The sequence below is a fragment of the Trachurus japonicus genome, chromosome 19, assembly GCF_045865225.1.
Source record: "Trachurus japonicus isolate A0001 chromosome 19, Traja_1.0".
In the NCBI taxonomy this organism is placed as follows: Eukaryota; Metazoa; Chordata; class Actinopteri; order Carangiformes; family Carangidae; genus Trachurus; species Trachurus japonicus.
In genome coordinates this window covers 8,956,779-8,972,806 of record NC_140925.1, presented here as the reverse complement: position 1 = coordinate 8,972,806, position 16,028 = coordinate 8,956,779, and the positions used below count along the sequence as shown (strand labels likewise).

Below are 16,028 nucleotides of genomic sequence, written 5' to 3'. Positions count from 1 at the left end.
CATAGGAGATAAAAAAAATAAAGAAAGTTCTGATTCTTAATTCCCTTTCATACATCAAACTTAGTTCCTACTAACCTCACAGTGCATATGGTTAATGAAACCCAATACCCTATTAATGAGAGGGAATACATACAGTCGAGCCTCATCAGTGTGAAACTATAGAGAGTTCTGACTCGACTCGCAGACATACAAAAAAAAAAAAGGATCCTTCATTGTTCCAGTCATGAAACCAGTCAGCATATTAAACAATGTTTGGTACTTAGCACATGAGAGGGGTAAAAGAAGATAGCTGTGATTGTATTGCTTCAGTATCCTGCATCAGCCACTACAATAGCTACTGAAACCAAGCCAGAGAGACTGAATGTGCCACTTCTGATCACAACCAGGGCTTCTACAGTGCAGGGTGGCAGGCGTGTAGCCTTGCATGCTTTTTACAACCTTCAGATTTTGCAGGATATTTTCTAGCTTTTGAAAAAACACTTTTTAAAGAGAATGACAAAAAGTTTTTTCTCTCCCCCACGACCCCCCTTTGTTTTTTTGTTTCTTAAACCACCAGCGCCTGCTCATTGCTTCCCATCTATTTGACTGTATAGTAAAAGCTCATCCATACAGGGTTCAAAGAATATGTACAGCTGAAGTAATATTTGCGTTTCTATAACTATATATCAAATAGCATTAAATAGGGCTAAAAACCATTTTAATGAGTGGGAGAGCAGCCAATATCCGAGAGAAAACAACATTAAGTTAACAGCGCCTGCAGGAGCATGAAACCGAAGTCACTCTCAAAGCCAAAAGCACTGCCCCAAAAGACAGGAAAAGTGGCCAAAGTGGTTTCAAGGATAAAAGCATAAAGAAATCTTTATCTACTGTCATAACAATACCTGGCAAACACCTAGATATCACTGGTTTGACCTTCACAAGCTCCAACATGCTGCTTTCTGTTGGCTACATGTGATTCAACACCTCCACTCTTGTACATGCCAGGTCGGTTTCTTTCAGTAGTTATACTGTAGCATCAAGAGAGAACTAGATGTTTATCTGTACCTTAAAAGAAGTGCAATTGATTTATTATGTACAATACTGTGTATTTTATACTGTTTTTTTAAAAAAGGAAGAAAAAAAATAAAGATATTTAATATGCAAAATATGAGAAATAAAAACAAGACATCAACAGAGCTCTCAAACTATGATGCAGACTGAGTATTATTATTTGCAAAGTAGTTATTTTTCCAAGACCAATTTAAGGGCTGGTTCGCCCAGAATACAAAAAATGCCATTATCGTATCTCATCCTCTGATGGTTGGACAATAATTAGCAGATAATTTAGATTTTATTCACAGAGGTACAGTATGTGCAGTCTGTGAATTCTCACTTTATTTATCTGAGATATTGCCGTTGCTTTTGTAGAACTTAAAGTGAAAAAGTCATCCACCTCCACCCTAGTACTTTTGCAACTACAAATCACAAATGACAAATTGGAGACAGAAAGAAAAAAAGAAAAACTAACTACCAGGCGAGGGAATATCTCCTTTGTAATTTTGGTGAACCACCCTAACTTAAATTCTTCACTTAGGGTGCATGGTTTGATAATTTTGTATGCAAAACAATCAACTCTACAAATTTCTGTGATGAAAAGTCAGAGATAAGGTTGAAAATACATAGAAAATCAGCCCTGCATCTCTTTGATGTGGCAGAGTGGCAGAGCACGAGAGCAGAATACAACCGAGGGATAAGAAGCGAAAAGGACTGGTGGTGCACAGTCAGAGTCGGCCCTGCCTCAGAACCTGCTTCTGATGCAAAGCTTACACTCACAACACAGCTCTTGCCCTTATACCATTCTCGCTTTAATGCCGTCCAGGGACTGGTGGGCATGTCTGTGTGTGTTGGTGTGCATAAATGCACCTGACTAATGTTTGCGCACACTAGCGATGAGATGACACCATGAGGTTAACCGGGGACAAAGCTCTGAGTAAATGCCCCAGAGATGCAGAGTCACCGGCACGCAGACGCATGAAGCTCCAGGAACCAGTGTTGCTCGAGGGCAACGCTGCCCCCCACTCCCCCTCTCCGCCCTCCTCTAACCCCTAGCAGGGCCGTCTCCACAGGGCTTCCTGCTGGTGGATGTTTACAGCACACCACCGAGGTTACAAACACGATGCCCAGTGCGGCTTCACATCTCGCCCGTTTCTTGCTGCAGTCCGCTGTGGTTTGAAGGTGATGAGCATCAACATGCGAGTCCCGCTTGTTCATCACGGCCGTTGTTGACAGCGAGCGCACGTCTGACACCAGTTGTCGCAGGGTCAGTAAATCCGAGAGGACACTTGGTTAAAGTTTCGGGTGCGCGAGAGGAGAGGAGGGAGGAGAGGAGAGGAGAGGAGAGGAGAGGAGGGAGGAGAGGTGCATGAATTGAGTGATAAGTGCACGTTTGAGGCATTATGATGCAGTGCCATATCTCACTATGCTTCTTTTTCTGTAAGAGCTCTGCAGCAGTCTGGCCAGCAGGAAGAGAAACAGAGAGAGAGAGAGTGGGGGAGAAAAAGAAAAGACGGGAAAGAGAGAGGCGAGGATACACTGACAGAATTATTTGAACAGAAACATATAAAGACAGACAGGTAAAGATGGGGAGTGATGCAGAGGGCTATAGGAGAGGATGCTGCTCTGATTACATGCCATTAAGGTTGGCTGTGTTGCAATGTACTGTATTGGGTCAGTGAGTGCATGCAGCATAGAAGACGAAGAAGTAAAAAAGAAAAACGCTCAAGCCGCTATAGCCGGTCAGCCCTTATACTGTCAATCAATAGCACAGAGTCCTTCCACTGCAGCTTTCCACTCCATTCCTTCTGCACTCTGCAGGAATATCAGCAGGACGGCAGTCAAGGACTAAAGCCACACATCACCACAAACCTCCCCAAACCACAGCCATGAAAAGTTCAATAGATCATTCAGTCAACATAGCTGTCTCAAAATATGGAAATACTCTCTTCAGGGTCTGTAAGGTATATCCGCATATTAATATTGACATTTAGGTGTTTCCAGGTGATGTATAACTGATTATGCAAGGATCAGTGTGGCACATATACCAGACTTAAAGGTTTGTTTCATTGCTTTGGTTCGATTTTTGCAGCTGCAGCTTCCTGTCCATGTTTATCTGCAGGGGCTAATTCAAGGACAAAAAAAAAAAAAAAAAAAGGTAGATGTTGGTAAATTTCAGCAGGGACAGGCAAAATGTTTCTGCCAACGTGAATGTATTCACAAGGACTCGTCTCAACCTGCTCGAGGGTGGACACGAATATAGATACGCAGCCTGCTGGGATGTCCAACGATGTAATTGTGTGGCGGCGCTGTGTCGAAGTCGCTAACAGCCGTGGCGCCGCGGTGACAACACGCAACAAAAAACTGACGCCCCCGAGCTGTCACTGTGATCACTCTCATCAACATGCGGTGTCCGGCACCACCAGGAGAGAGAGAGAGAGGGGGGGGGGAGGAAAGAGAGAGCATGAGAGAGAGAGAGAGGCGGGAGGCAGAGTAGAACGTTAATGCATAAATCTAAATGTAAGAGGCTGCCACTCAGAAGAACAAGGTCGGTGGTTGGCTGCGGTGATGTGTGAGCAGCGGCGGCGCAATCTGCCTGCAGAGTAAGCAGCAGCACCCGGAGGCAGCAACAACAGCCCTGCTGATTAGAGAGCTGTACGGCTCCTTCCAGCCGCACGAACTGGGTCTCGTGGCTGTTAAAAATTCACACCAACCTTATTGATCATTAAATAATGATTGGGGACCTGCTTCAAATGCAGCTTCTGTCTCAAGCGCTATAATATGTATAGTGTTTGAGGGGGGGAAAAAAAGAAAAGAAAAGAGCAAGCGTTTTCGAAAAGCACGAGGCTTTGACGTGACCTCTAGCTCCTGCTGTGAATGAGGACGCTGCACAACTGATGCTAAATATTATGCAGGTATTTAGAAATGTCAAGGCGGTCAAGTACAGTGGCTATAGAGACAGCAGCTGACAAAAGGGCAGCGGTCAGTGGGGACGATATAAGGCAGCTGTATATAAAGGAGGATGGATGAGGGGGGGGCAGAGGGCAGCAGCACATGTATACAAAGTAGATAGTTTCAATAAGGGCCACAGGAGGTTATAGGTAGGGCACTTTCATTTACCAGGAAGGTGGCTGCTCTGCTTTAGTGCCACCATTCAGCAGCCGACGTCGTTTCACCTACACCGCGGGGGGGGGCTGAGTTGAAATGGATGCACTTAGTATAATACAGCAGAGAGCAGACCTGTGTGTGCTGCCCTGCGTGAGTGTTGATAGCCTTTCAGACAAAGTGCAAGGCAAGTTCCACATCAGGAACACATGAGGAGAAACAAACCCTGCTGCAGTGAAAACTAACAGGGGAGGTGGACGGCAGGAGAGGAAGGTGAGCTGCAGCCCCGACGGATCTATTCTGGCAAACAACCTCTTTTTCCAAACCCCGTCTCTTAAAACTCTGTGAGTCCGAGCCAGGCAGGCCGACGCCGAAGCTGACGCCGTATTCGTCTAACTGCCATGACAATGATTGGAGTCCTATCCCCTCCAGGAAGATCACTGCGAGGGGGAAAGCAGCAGCTTAACTTCCAGTTTCGTTAGTTTTACATTATGCAGCAGAGTGATGCACAGAGTCACAAAACAGAGGGTTTCCCTCATCTACTAGGCCGGCTAGTTGGTGCAATGCTGGGATACCTCCAGACAGAGAGAGAGAGAGAGAGAGACAGAGCGGCTCCACTATCTCTGCAATCCAAAAAATCCTTCTACTGCAACTGAGGAGGAGAGGAGGCATGTGAGAGTACAAGGAGGAGAGGAGGAGAGGAGGAGAGGACACAGGGGACATGGGATGAGAGCTGGGGAAGTATTATGGCACTATGACATAACACACACACATTCACAAACACAAACACAAACAAAAGATGATTAGTGTGTGATAACTCTGGGTGCTGTTGGCTTTATTAAATCTCCCTCTGCTAGCGTGGCTCAGTGACTGGTAATAAAAGCAGATAAGCTCCCATTTAAACAGGTGATGCCGTTTCCCGCTGCCTCCCCAGATGGAGAGGGCGCGGTGCTCACACACACTTGTCTCACTAACCCCCGTGGGGGACACTAATTGACACAACAGCATTTTCTACACCCTTACCTGACCTCATCCATCACAACTGAATGCCTAACCCAGAGGTTGGCAACCCGCGGCTCCGGAGCTGCACGCGGCTCTTTCATCCCTCTGCTGTGGCTCCCGTGGTTTAGAGAGGGCCAGCTCATTTTTTGATTAAAATAAGTGAATGAACAATGGACATTTAATTTAAATTGATTTTATTTTATTTTTTAGGTTTTTTAAAAATATTTTTTCCCACCATGTACTACATCAAAAATAAACATCACTCGCGCCATCATCATGAAAATCGTGAAAAGTGATGTGTTACAACCCTGGATATGGATACATGCAGTGAAGTTCAGGGGCAGAAATCACGTGAGAGAAATAATGAGCTATTATTTTGAAAATATACATATTTTTATATCAGACCCTGAACTGATGTATTTGATATTCAGGTTGCCGGTTGGCTGCTGTAGGCTACGCCACGTGAGGAAATTAAGGAATGACGGCACACTGAAATAGACATTATACAAACTGGCATTTTTGGGGGGTTGCCCTTATTAATGAAAGAATATGCTGCAGTTGAGTGCAGGGTTTTCTCTTCCTTTCTGAGGTGGCCTGTGTGATTTTGAAGCATGTGTGTGCATGGCGTTCTTTTACGCGCACAGACCCATTGCCTTCAATCTAGATGCGCGTCATGTGCGCTCACCCCAAAGCGACGCCGTAGCGGTGTGCATGCGGCGTGCACGTCAATTTAGTGGTCAAATAGGTTTTGTGGCTTCATGTGGGGTTAAATTCAGTGGGAATGGACCCAGACGGCTGTTTTAACGCTAAAGGTTGCCGACCTCTGGCCTAACCCCAACCCTTACACCTACATTTGCCCCCATAGCGAGTCCCCAGGATATAAAAAATGTTAACAACTTCAGTCTCTCTCATTCACGCGCATAAAATACAATAAATAACCTGAGACGGGAGAACGGGTGCAATGCCAGCCAGCCACAGTGTCAATATCATCAGTCGGTATCATATACAGCTCTCCATTTTCCTTACATGTACTTAAAATTCTGAGGAAACGTCTCTCTCATCACTTATCTGAATTTAAGTGGGCTGTAAAAGTAGCTTTAAGTGCCCTCAGAGGAATCTCCTTCATCATAAAAACCTTATGTAAAATCTACATACCACTTTGGGAGAGTGGTCTGAGACTTTTGGACGCCGCTGAACGTTCATCGCTCAAGTCGCACTTTCAAAGTCACATCACAAACTACACGCGGCTCTGCTGAACGCAGGACGCAATAGAAAAGTCAAAGTTGACATCGATGGCACTCATGTAAAATGGATGAAGGCTACGGTCAGGCAGACAGCGTACTTACACCATGACTGATAAGTGCATTAATTGCTATCGAGCTCTAGCGGAGAGTGTGATTGGGAGAAGGATGCCAACAGCGGTGGAGGGGAGATGCAGTGAAGTTAACACACAAACTTAAGAAAATAAAACATGAAACGGCAAAAGTGAAACCCACACAGGCTGGCACATGAACAACTGGCTGGAGAGAGGTATGAGCAGATCAAAGCCACTGTGAGATTGAGATTCTGTGAAAGCTTCTTTTTTTTTTTTTTTTGGTCAAGGTGGACTTTACCTTTTATGAGAGCTATGGAATAGAAGTGGGGTTGCAGTGGGCCTGTGGGAGTTTGGCTCACTCGGCTGTATAGACCTCCAAATAACTGGAGTGTGCACACGTGTGTGTGTGCGAGTGTGTGCAGAAAATGGAAAAAGTCAGTTGTGGTGTACGCTATCGTTCTTTGAACAACTACAGAAAATCAGTCTGACTTACGATGTGAGGGGAATCACGGCTCATGGAGATGACTGTTCTGTTCACTGTCCTCAGCAGCTTCTCCATGATGATCTGCACGTGCCACTGAGTTGGACCCTGCAAAATACACAGAAATTAACACATAGGCAAAGGGACAAGCATGTCAAACGGAAATCCACCTGTGAAAATTTGTTCTTAACAGTTATTTTTGGTGCACGTACTGTATATCTCTAAATGTATCTATTAATAAATATATCAGTGCAGGCATTATTTATGTGAGTCATACTGCAGAAGAAGAGAAAGCAGAGAGTGAGATTTTACAGTCGGCTATAAAACAGCACTAATAAAAAAATAAGTGAGGTTAATCTGTTTTACAACAGATTTACAATGAATCATTGTCAAAAATTAGTAACTGACAACTCCAGAAAGAAGATTAAAAGCTGGACTGTCAGTGATCCAGATAGATAGCAGGCCCTTCATGAACATTTGACTGATTATCAGCTCGAGTTAAGAAAACACATGAGGTGAGAAAAAGGGCAAAATCCAAAAATGTAAGTTGCGTCATCGTAGACATATTTCAACATTAGGGGAGAAGGGGCTTCCTGGTGAGTTTCTGTTCTCAGGTTTTTTCAGATATCCTCAAACTGAAAACAGAAAGAGAAGTCTTTATCAACAGATATGAAAACATTCATTCTGCCTCCTCACGAACTTGAAATATACAGAGGGAACATTTTGTGCTAAGAGACAGGATGAATACGACTGGTGCAGCCAAAATGATTTATACTTGACAAATCCTGGCTTTTAAAAGGGGGAAACACCCATGGGGCAGCAGCACCGTTGTCGGAAGTGGGACGATTTTCCTTGGAGCTGGTTATTAGTTTGAGTGAGGAGAGGTCTGTCTCTACCTGTCTGCACGTCTGAGCTCTTAACGGCATGAACCTAAACTTTCAATAATTTACATGGCTCTTTCCGCAGTTGAAAAGCTCATACACCCGAGTTTGTGCACATACAGACACAAAGTTCCCACAATCGCAATCGGGAGGTGCTGGGGGGTATAAACTATTTCAGACAGACAGACCTGTTTTTTTCACAGAAAAATACCGGTTTGTGTTAAGTATCTACACAAACCTCTTGGACAAAGAAAAACTCCTGATTTAGTTTGAATCCAGCTATTTTAAAAGGGGGACACACAATGATCCTCACTCCTAACGAGATATAAGCTGCTTGATAACTTAGTAACGCCCGTAGACAGAAGTATCCGCAGTGGTTTCCCTTACATCATTTTCCTTTCCCTTATCGACATGCACATTTAAGTCTAAGGAAGTGTGCGGTGTGGGCCAGATAAGAAAGAGAGAGCAAGGCAGTGAGAGGAAGCGGCAACACGAGACAGAGAGACAAGGAGTGTTAAAGTCAGAGCAAGTGGGAGAGGTGGATAATCCCTCGCAGAGAGGAGAGTGGGAGGCGAGGCCGTGGTGATCAATGGCGAGGGGAGTCTGAGAGGGCCTGAGGGAGGACATCAGGAGTCAGGGCATGGAAGAGGATGAAACACATTTTGTGAAGAGAGAGAGTGTGTGTGTGCCATCATGTGCATGCGTGTTTGTGTGAAATCTCAGTGTGAGAGATGTAAACTCCAGTGAGCAAGTGGTAGATCATCACTAAACTGGCAATACAGTACAGTAGTTGTAATCATTTCATTCCAATCAACCAACGCCAACATTCATTGTTTTCATCTTCTCAGATTTGTGTAAATTGATTAATTGGATTAAAAAAACAACAAAATTCATGATGAGAAATGTATTCGACTTGACAGGCTCTATAACTGACTTTGTGACTGACTTCAACAACTCCTCAACCTCATTATACAGACCACATTATTATAAGCTTCTCTGGGTCTAAAACACCGAGGGATTAGGCAGAGCTCATCATCCTGCTCTAGCAGCATGTTCATGGTGGTGAAGGTGGCCTCCAGCCACCCTCAGCAAGGATTTATTGAGCACAGCCAAGTTTAGGGGTTGGTAAATTAACACTGCTGTAGAATCTGCTCCTTCACAATTAAATAAATTAGCAGCGCAGTGATTAGGAACTACTTAGGAAAATAACCACGGCAAAAAAGTGCTTCTTTCTCCTTCACGGGGGGGGGGGGGGCAGGGCTTGTTATTTCACTGCTTATCCAAGAGGGGGGGAATAAAAGCACATGGAGCTGCAGAGGTGTGTTCCATCCTCACCACATCCTTCCTGTAGAGCACCTCCAGGATGTCGCTGAGCAGCTGGCAGCACGCCTTTGGCTCCTCCCGCTTCTCCAGGTGGAACTTCAGCTGGTCCGTCATCAGCGGCAGGAGGATCTCGCGGCAATCTGCGGGGGGGACACATCAGCGGATATATAAACATTCACGACGCCGGCTCGACACGAGGAACAGATGACAGCCACTGCGGCATATGCTGTCGACACACTGTGGATGCAGAGGCACGCAGCTTGTTAATGGCTCCCTCACAGCTCCAAGGATTAAATTAAAACTATGTGCACGGTGAATATATTTATTAAAAATGACTGTGGCAAAAAAAAAAAAAGCTCCCCAAATCCTTAGAAACGGTGACAGTGCAACAGCAGAACAATAGTCAAACAAGGTCATCAACTTCTCAGAAATATCAGGTAGTAAAAAATAATTAGCCAACTACCTAGTGACCTGATACCATTACTAATTACAAGCTGATTAAACTGGTCCCTCCTCTCCTATTAAATCAAAGCACTCAACCCATTAGTGGCCCGGTTACATCTACAGTCGTACTGGTGTGAGAATCAAACCATGTCATTTTGAAAAGAGGAGCAAATCGATGGAGATATTTTATGAATGATTTTGCGGCACATTTGCATATTTGTGTGCGTGTTTTCTTGAGCTGCAGTGAGTGTATTGGGTTCTCAGGGCCACCGTACCTTTGAACCTTAAACAGCAAATACAAGCAGAACAGTTAAGATTTGATTATTTCTACAAAAACACGCAACCAAACCAAACCCGAGGAGTTTGTCTGATGTTGACGGCGACATCAAAAAGTGGATTTCCATACGCAGAGGGCACAGAGTTTGGCTGGCAATTGGACATGGAGGACAGCAGTGATAAGCCAGGAAGTATTCTCATGGAAGGTAAACCTAAGGCAGCCTGCCACAAAATTATCATATTTTTTATTAAACCTTCTGATTCCAATCTCAGTGGCATTTGTGTGTGTGTGTGTGTGTGTGTGGGTCATATTTAAAGCCCAGGGACAAATACTGGGGTTAGGGCTGGTTCAATTAGAAGGTGGGAGTATCTGTTAGGGGGTTAAGTGAATATTTTATAGATTTATGGAAAGGGATGGGAATCATGTAAAAGTTTTCCATCCATAGAAGTTTTACCGTAGAAACTTAACTCCCCTCTGCAATAAATGAAATAAAGCGAATGAAAATAAATTTAAAAAAAGAAGCTCCTCTCAGTGCAGCACACCAACTGTGTTTCTCACACAGAGGAAGTCTGAGCACTGATATTAATGTCATCTTAAGAGATAATAACAGCAGCGAAAGAGCAGTGCGGTGAGAGGAGGCATCACCGATACCGCTGCGGACCACAGGGACAACAGTACTCAAATAACAAATTGTTATAATGACAAGGTGTGGAGACATGGATGCTCTAAACAGCCACCGACTGCAACGCAAAATCAATACAATCTCTCTGCTCCACAGATAATGTTACCGCTTTAATAAGCTAATCAAGTGTGGGGGAAAAAAATAAAATTGTAACTTCATTACACATCACAACTGACACACACATACTGAGAAACACACACACACACAGAGCTTTGGCAGTAGCGCTCAAGGCCGAATGATAAACAGCAGGATGTAAAGCGTAATGAATAGCATGAACTATGGTGACCCCTTCATAAACAATACCCAGGGGTATTGAGTATGAATCTGTGCTCTCTCTTCTCCAATCCCTCTCCTCCTCCCTACATATGAGACCGAGTCGTATGAAGCGATTCCATAGAGAGCAACGAAGAAAGGAGACATTGCTGCATTTCATCTCCATGTTCGTAAATAAGACAGAGAGTCTTCAAGAAGCCGTTTCTGTTTCCACATCATCGTTACTGCTACTATTAACGCCATAACCCTGAGTTCCACACAGAGACCCAGATTAGGCTCTGTAATAAAAAGGCAAAAAAAAGCATAATTAACATTTTGACAAATAAAACTATTGAAATCTCATTTTAAATCGGTGAGAGCATCTTCAACACCTTCACAATAAACTATCTTCTAGCAATTTAGCAAGCCTTGCATAACTCCAGCGGATATAAAGAACAAGCCTCGCCCTCCCCACATGGTGGCTTTCCCCCTAACGTCAGCTTAGCAGTGTCAGTTTTGTGTCACTTTGCCGACGCAAAAACTTCGACACCAGTTGGGAGCATGGAGAAACGGCTCCGACTGAACATCTGAGCAAGCTCCGCCAAGCATTATCCCAGCAGCTTCCTGTGTTTGACTGCAGCATTGTGGGAAGGCTGCTCAACAATGCAGCTATTCTTCACCTAAATCTTCCACTGCTAAACACCTAAAAAAGAAACGTTATGGATGTTAAGAGTCTTGTCACATGATAACAAGGCTCTGACACAAAGTGACAACCATGTCTGCGCTGAAATATTTTTGGTGCTGTGGAACAGAGGACCAAACTACCCGCCTGATGCAGCTTAAAGGGAAAAAATTGTGTTTATATATATATATATACACAAACACACACACATACATATATATATATATATATATATATATATATATATATATATATATATATATATATGTATGTGTGTGTGTTTGTGTGTGTGCTTAGCAATCTTTCAGGGATTGAACACAAAAGTAAATCTCCTATCTGAGGGCGTCTAACATTGTGTGGAGTGTTTAATACCTTGTTTTTACAGGGCTTCAATCCTCAATCCCTTTGCGCCTCCTCAAAAACACACAGTACACACCAGCAGTAACACACACACAGTCATGTGAGCACATATATACATACATCCACACTCACGCACACACACACACACACACACACACTAGTTGCTGGGTGGGTACGGTACAAGCAGACTGGAACTATCAAGCCAGACCACGGGTGCTCTCCTCAAACTTGCAGCCCAAACAGATTTTATACGCTACACTGATTTTCCCTTTTAACACAGACCAGGAGAGCAGCTGACATATTTGTTCTCGTCCAATGAGCCCATTTGCAAGCGATTCATGCGCCCCTGCCCGGCTCCTTCCTTTTACATCATCAGCAATGAAGGTGACACAGCGTTGTTGTGCCTCCAAAGCAGTAATAATAATGATAGTAATAATATTAATAAAGAAACAAAAGAAACAAAACATGCCCCTCTTTTCTGAGTTCATTAAGTTTTCATATGCAACAGGGAATTGCGCATGCACACCAAAGGAAACGCACAGCACTTTGAATTCAAATGTAAAGAATAAAAGATAAACCAGTGGAGGAAAGGATGTCATCTTATCATCTGAAGTTGGGATTCTGAACAGAAACGAGCCCACCGGGGGCTGGAAAGTGCTCTTTCAGGACATGTTTTCTGCACAGAAACCATTAAATATGTTAATCACTGTGCAGCCTACAGGAAGGAGAACGCTGTCATCAGTGAGCACGTCCAATGCATATTGATGAGCACGTGCAGAAACTCCATATTGAGGTTAGAGTTATCTGGGTTAATGCCTCTTTGCTGGGCGTTCGTTAGCTCCGAGAAGTCCAGAGGATTTCACTTTGGTGCTGGTTTTGGCGAGGAAACGTTTCAGGCATCACCTGAAGATCAAGATGCGACCGCCTTAAAGGGTTAGTTCAACATTTTGGCAAATTGGCCCATTACTGTACCATAATTGCTATAGTCATAGCAGTAGGTTTGTTACCTTTATTTGTCGGAGCAAGCTATTTTTAGAAAGGCCGAGCCAAGCGGTGAGCTGCTCAGAGCTACGCTACGAAGGCTAATGGGATTTCTTGGTTTCCCTCATCAAACTCACAATCCAACAACTCCAAAACGCTCTGGTGGACAAGTTGTGACCTGCACATTCACCACATTATGAAATAATAACAGAATACGGAATTTGGAGTGGTTGGATTGTGTATTTGATGAGTTTGATGTGGGAAACCAAGAAATCCCATGAGCCTCCAAAGCATGGCTCTGAGCAGCTCACGGCTCTGCCCCGCCGTTCTAAAAATAGCTTGCACCGACAAATAAAGGTAACAAACCTACTGCTATGACTATAGCGATTATGGCAATGGACCAATTTGCCAAAATGTTGAACTATCCCTTTAAAAAAAACACCGAGCTATTTTTTACTGGTCACTCTCCATGATACTAGCCTGGTCGCGCCCACACTAGTGACGTCACGCCTCGCAAAAGCGCTGCTGACTGCTAGTCTGGCCAACCGTGCTATTAACTGGATTTCTGTCTCCCGAATTTTCGGGAACTCCACCCTCTTTTTCGAGAGCCAATCAACGTCGAGCCTCTCCAACGGCTCTGGGTAGAGGCGTGTTCAAGTAAGTGACGCAGTAGAGCAGCGACCGGAACCTCATTGTAAACAGCGGTGTGATTGGTTTAAGCTTCGACACCGCCTATTCTGGCTTCGACCAATAGCAGACTGAGGCATTTGAGGGGGGCGGGTAAACCAGGTTTGAAGGACGCGCTTTGAGAAATGGATTCTCTTAACGTCTTGGCCAGACCCAATGCTGAGTATCAACATTGGAAAGTCGTGCCAACCAGGCTACCATGATACAGTAAATCTCCACAATAGAGCTCAGCTTGATGCTACTGCAGGAAAAGATAAGTTAACTTTGAAGCCTTCTCCATCGCTGCTTTTCGCACAACTTGAAAACAAACATGGACCTGAAAGATGGCTGAATGTGTTCAAAGCATAGATGTAGCAAGGGCCCGAGCAGCGGGAAAATTCTTGTCTTCGTCGCAGCAACAAGTCCCCCTGCTGATCTGCAAAGCTATTCACAAGCATGTGGGAGGTCTGCTTCTCCACAATTACACCAACAGATCAGTGGCGATGGCCAAAGGGCTGTGCACTGAGCAATTCTCTTCAACACTTACAATTTTATGTTGCTTTTAGTATGAAAAGACCGGATCATTAAATTAAAGGCAGAGACATTTATATTGTGTTTTGTTCAATATCTGAGATTATTCAACAGGATAAATTTGTTTTACACCTTTTTCAAATCCCATCTCATCATCTTTCCGGTGTATTCATGCTGAACAGATCGGTTGATGACAGAAGCAGAGAGCAAGTGTGGCGTGCGGAAAACTGTCGTCCACTTCCTATATTTAAGTCCGCTGCTCTGAGGCATGTGTTGTCCCCTTCCAGCCACATTAAATCACTGTTGCCTGGCACTTTGCATTTCATTTACCACCGCAGGACGGGCTCTAAATCGAAGCTAACACGGCCTCAGAGGAACCGCTGCCTCCGGCAAAATGCTTGGCCCTGGACCGTCATTGTGGCGGGGCCTCGTCGGCAGGTCGCCGCGGGCGAGCCTGGCTGCAGAGAGCAGAGAGGTACAGGTTCTCATTAACCACCTCTACATCCCTGCCCTTCATGTCTGGCATTGCTACAACACGGCCAAAATATACAACAGCGCTGTGTCCAAGCGTTTCATAAAAGTCTATGAAAGTGGAGTGCAGCCGGGGTGAGGTGAGGAGAGGAAAATGAGATTTCAGGAAAAGGGATTAAATAGTAAATCAAAGAAAGAAAGAAAGAGCAGAGACTTGAAGACTGAGAAAAAGGAGGTACCAGTGTCCAGGTGATTTTAGCAATGGGGATGCTCGTTCCTCTTAGATAACAAGAGGGATTTCCACTACACCTCACCAGTGACCTTTACTGTGGCTCACACTGGGCTACCTTTGGGGAGGCAGGTGGTGTGTGTGATTACTGGACCCGAGAGTGAAGGAGCACGCGGTGAACAGCGAGTACAGTGTGTGTGTGTGTGTGTGTGTATTCTCACCGTGATGGGTAAAGAGATCACTGTGGACAATGTCAATCAGACAGTCCAGCTTCTGCTTCACCAGGCGACCCAGAGGAACCTTGAGGATGAACTCAGTGAAGAGCTTGCTGCAGAGACAGAGAGGGGTGGGGACAGGTGGGGAGGGGGGGGGGCGATAAAGACAAAAAGGTCAAACTTCATCACGCGCCTTTGGATTGGTTGACTGCGTGCACACCGCAAGCGGTCATCCAAAACACAATTAATGGCTCCGCACGCCCACGCAGGTACTTCTCACATATTCTGTCCAGGATTTGAGGATTTGAGAACTTGTAGCAAAAACCCAGAGGACTTGAATGAACTCTGAGAGCAGCTTCCTATTAGAGACTGACTCTACTAGCTCTGTTTATATTAGAGGACATTTGTCACTGTTGCAAATTAATGTCAAAAAATGGTTATCGATTCACAAACATTTGTATTTATGTGATGAAGCACCTAGTTTTCATCAAGTTTTTTTTTCTTTCTATCTTCCATTGAAGGTGCAATATAACAAAATATACAACTATTGTGATATAAAATGTCACATAAAATTGTAAAATATGACTCTATATGTTGAGATATGTACTGATATGGTTATATAACCCTTGTGGTCCACTCCTAATCTTGGCTGTTTAGACTTATTCTCTATAACAAAGCTTCATAAAACTTCATATTTTGTTAGTTTCAGACAGTTGAGTCAGAGAACCGTCAGTCCAGCAGACACTGCACACGTCCACAGTCCTGGCGAGAGTCGAATCAGCCCAGACACATGAAAACACCTGTGTGGGTGTGTGCAACCTTCATCCCCAGTGTGTTAATGTTGCTTTTGAGTCGCACAAAGCTATTGACCAGTAGGATTTCTATTCTATTCTATTCAACCTTGAGCGCCAGGACACAGTATTCAAATAGATGATGAATTTTCTTGTCTTCTTTTCATTGTTGTTAAGAGAACTAACACGTAACTGAATGATTAAAACTTCAGAGCCTGAGAGAAATACCCATATCCATGTGCATACAATAAATCAGATATTTTTTCCTCAGTAAAAGGGACCAGGTCTTCATTATGCCGGCACCCCCA

General features: G+C 44.3%; 1 protein-coding gene across 2 annotated transcripts in view; it reads right to left on the bottom strand.

Moving 5' to 3' along the window:
* Positions 1-16,028, bottom strand: part of dock1 (dedicator of cytokinesis 1) — a 181,537-nt gene that overhangs the window by 104,775 nt on the left and 60,734 nt on the right. For both annotated transcript variants that reach the window (XM_085760739.1, XM_085760740.1), the window contains exons 25-27: positions 14,936-15,042; positions 9,152-9,279; positions 6,948-7,043 (exon numbers count right to left, since the gene is read on the bottom strand). In XM_085760739.1, the coding sequence (XP_085616865.1) occupies positions 6,948-7,043; positions 9,152-9,279; positions 14,936-15,042 (331 nt within the window). The remainder of the gene's footprint in view (positions 1-6,947; positions 7,044-9,151; positions 9,280-14,935; positions 15,043-16,028) is intronic.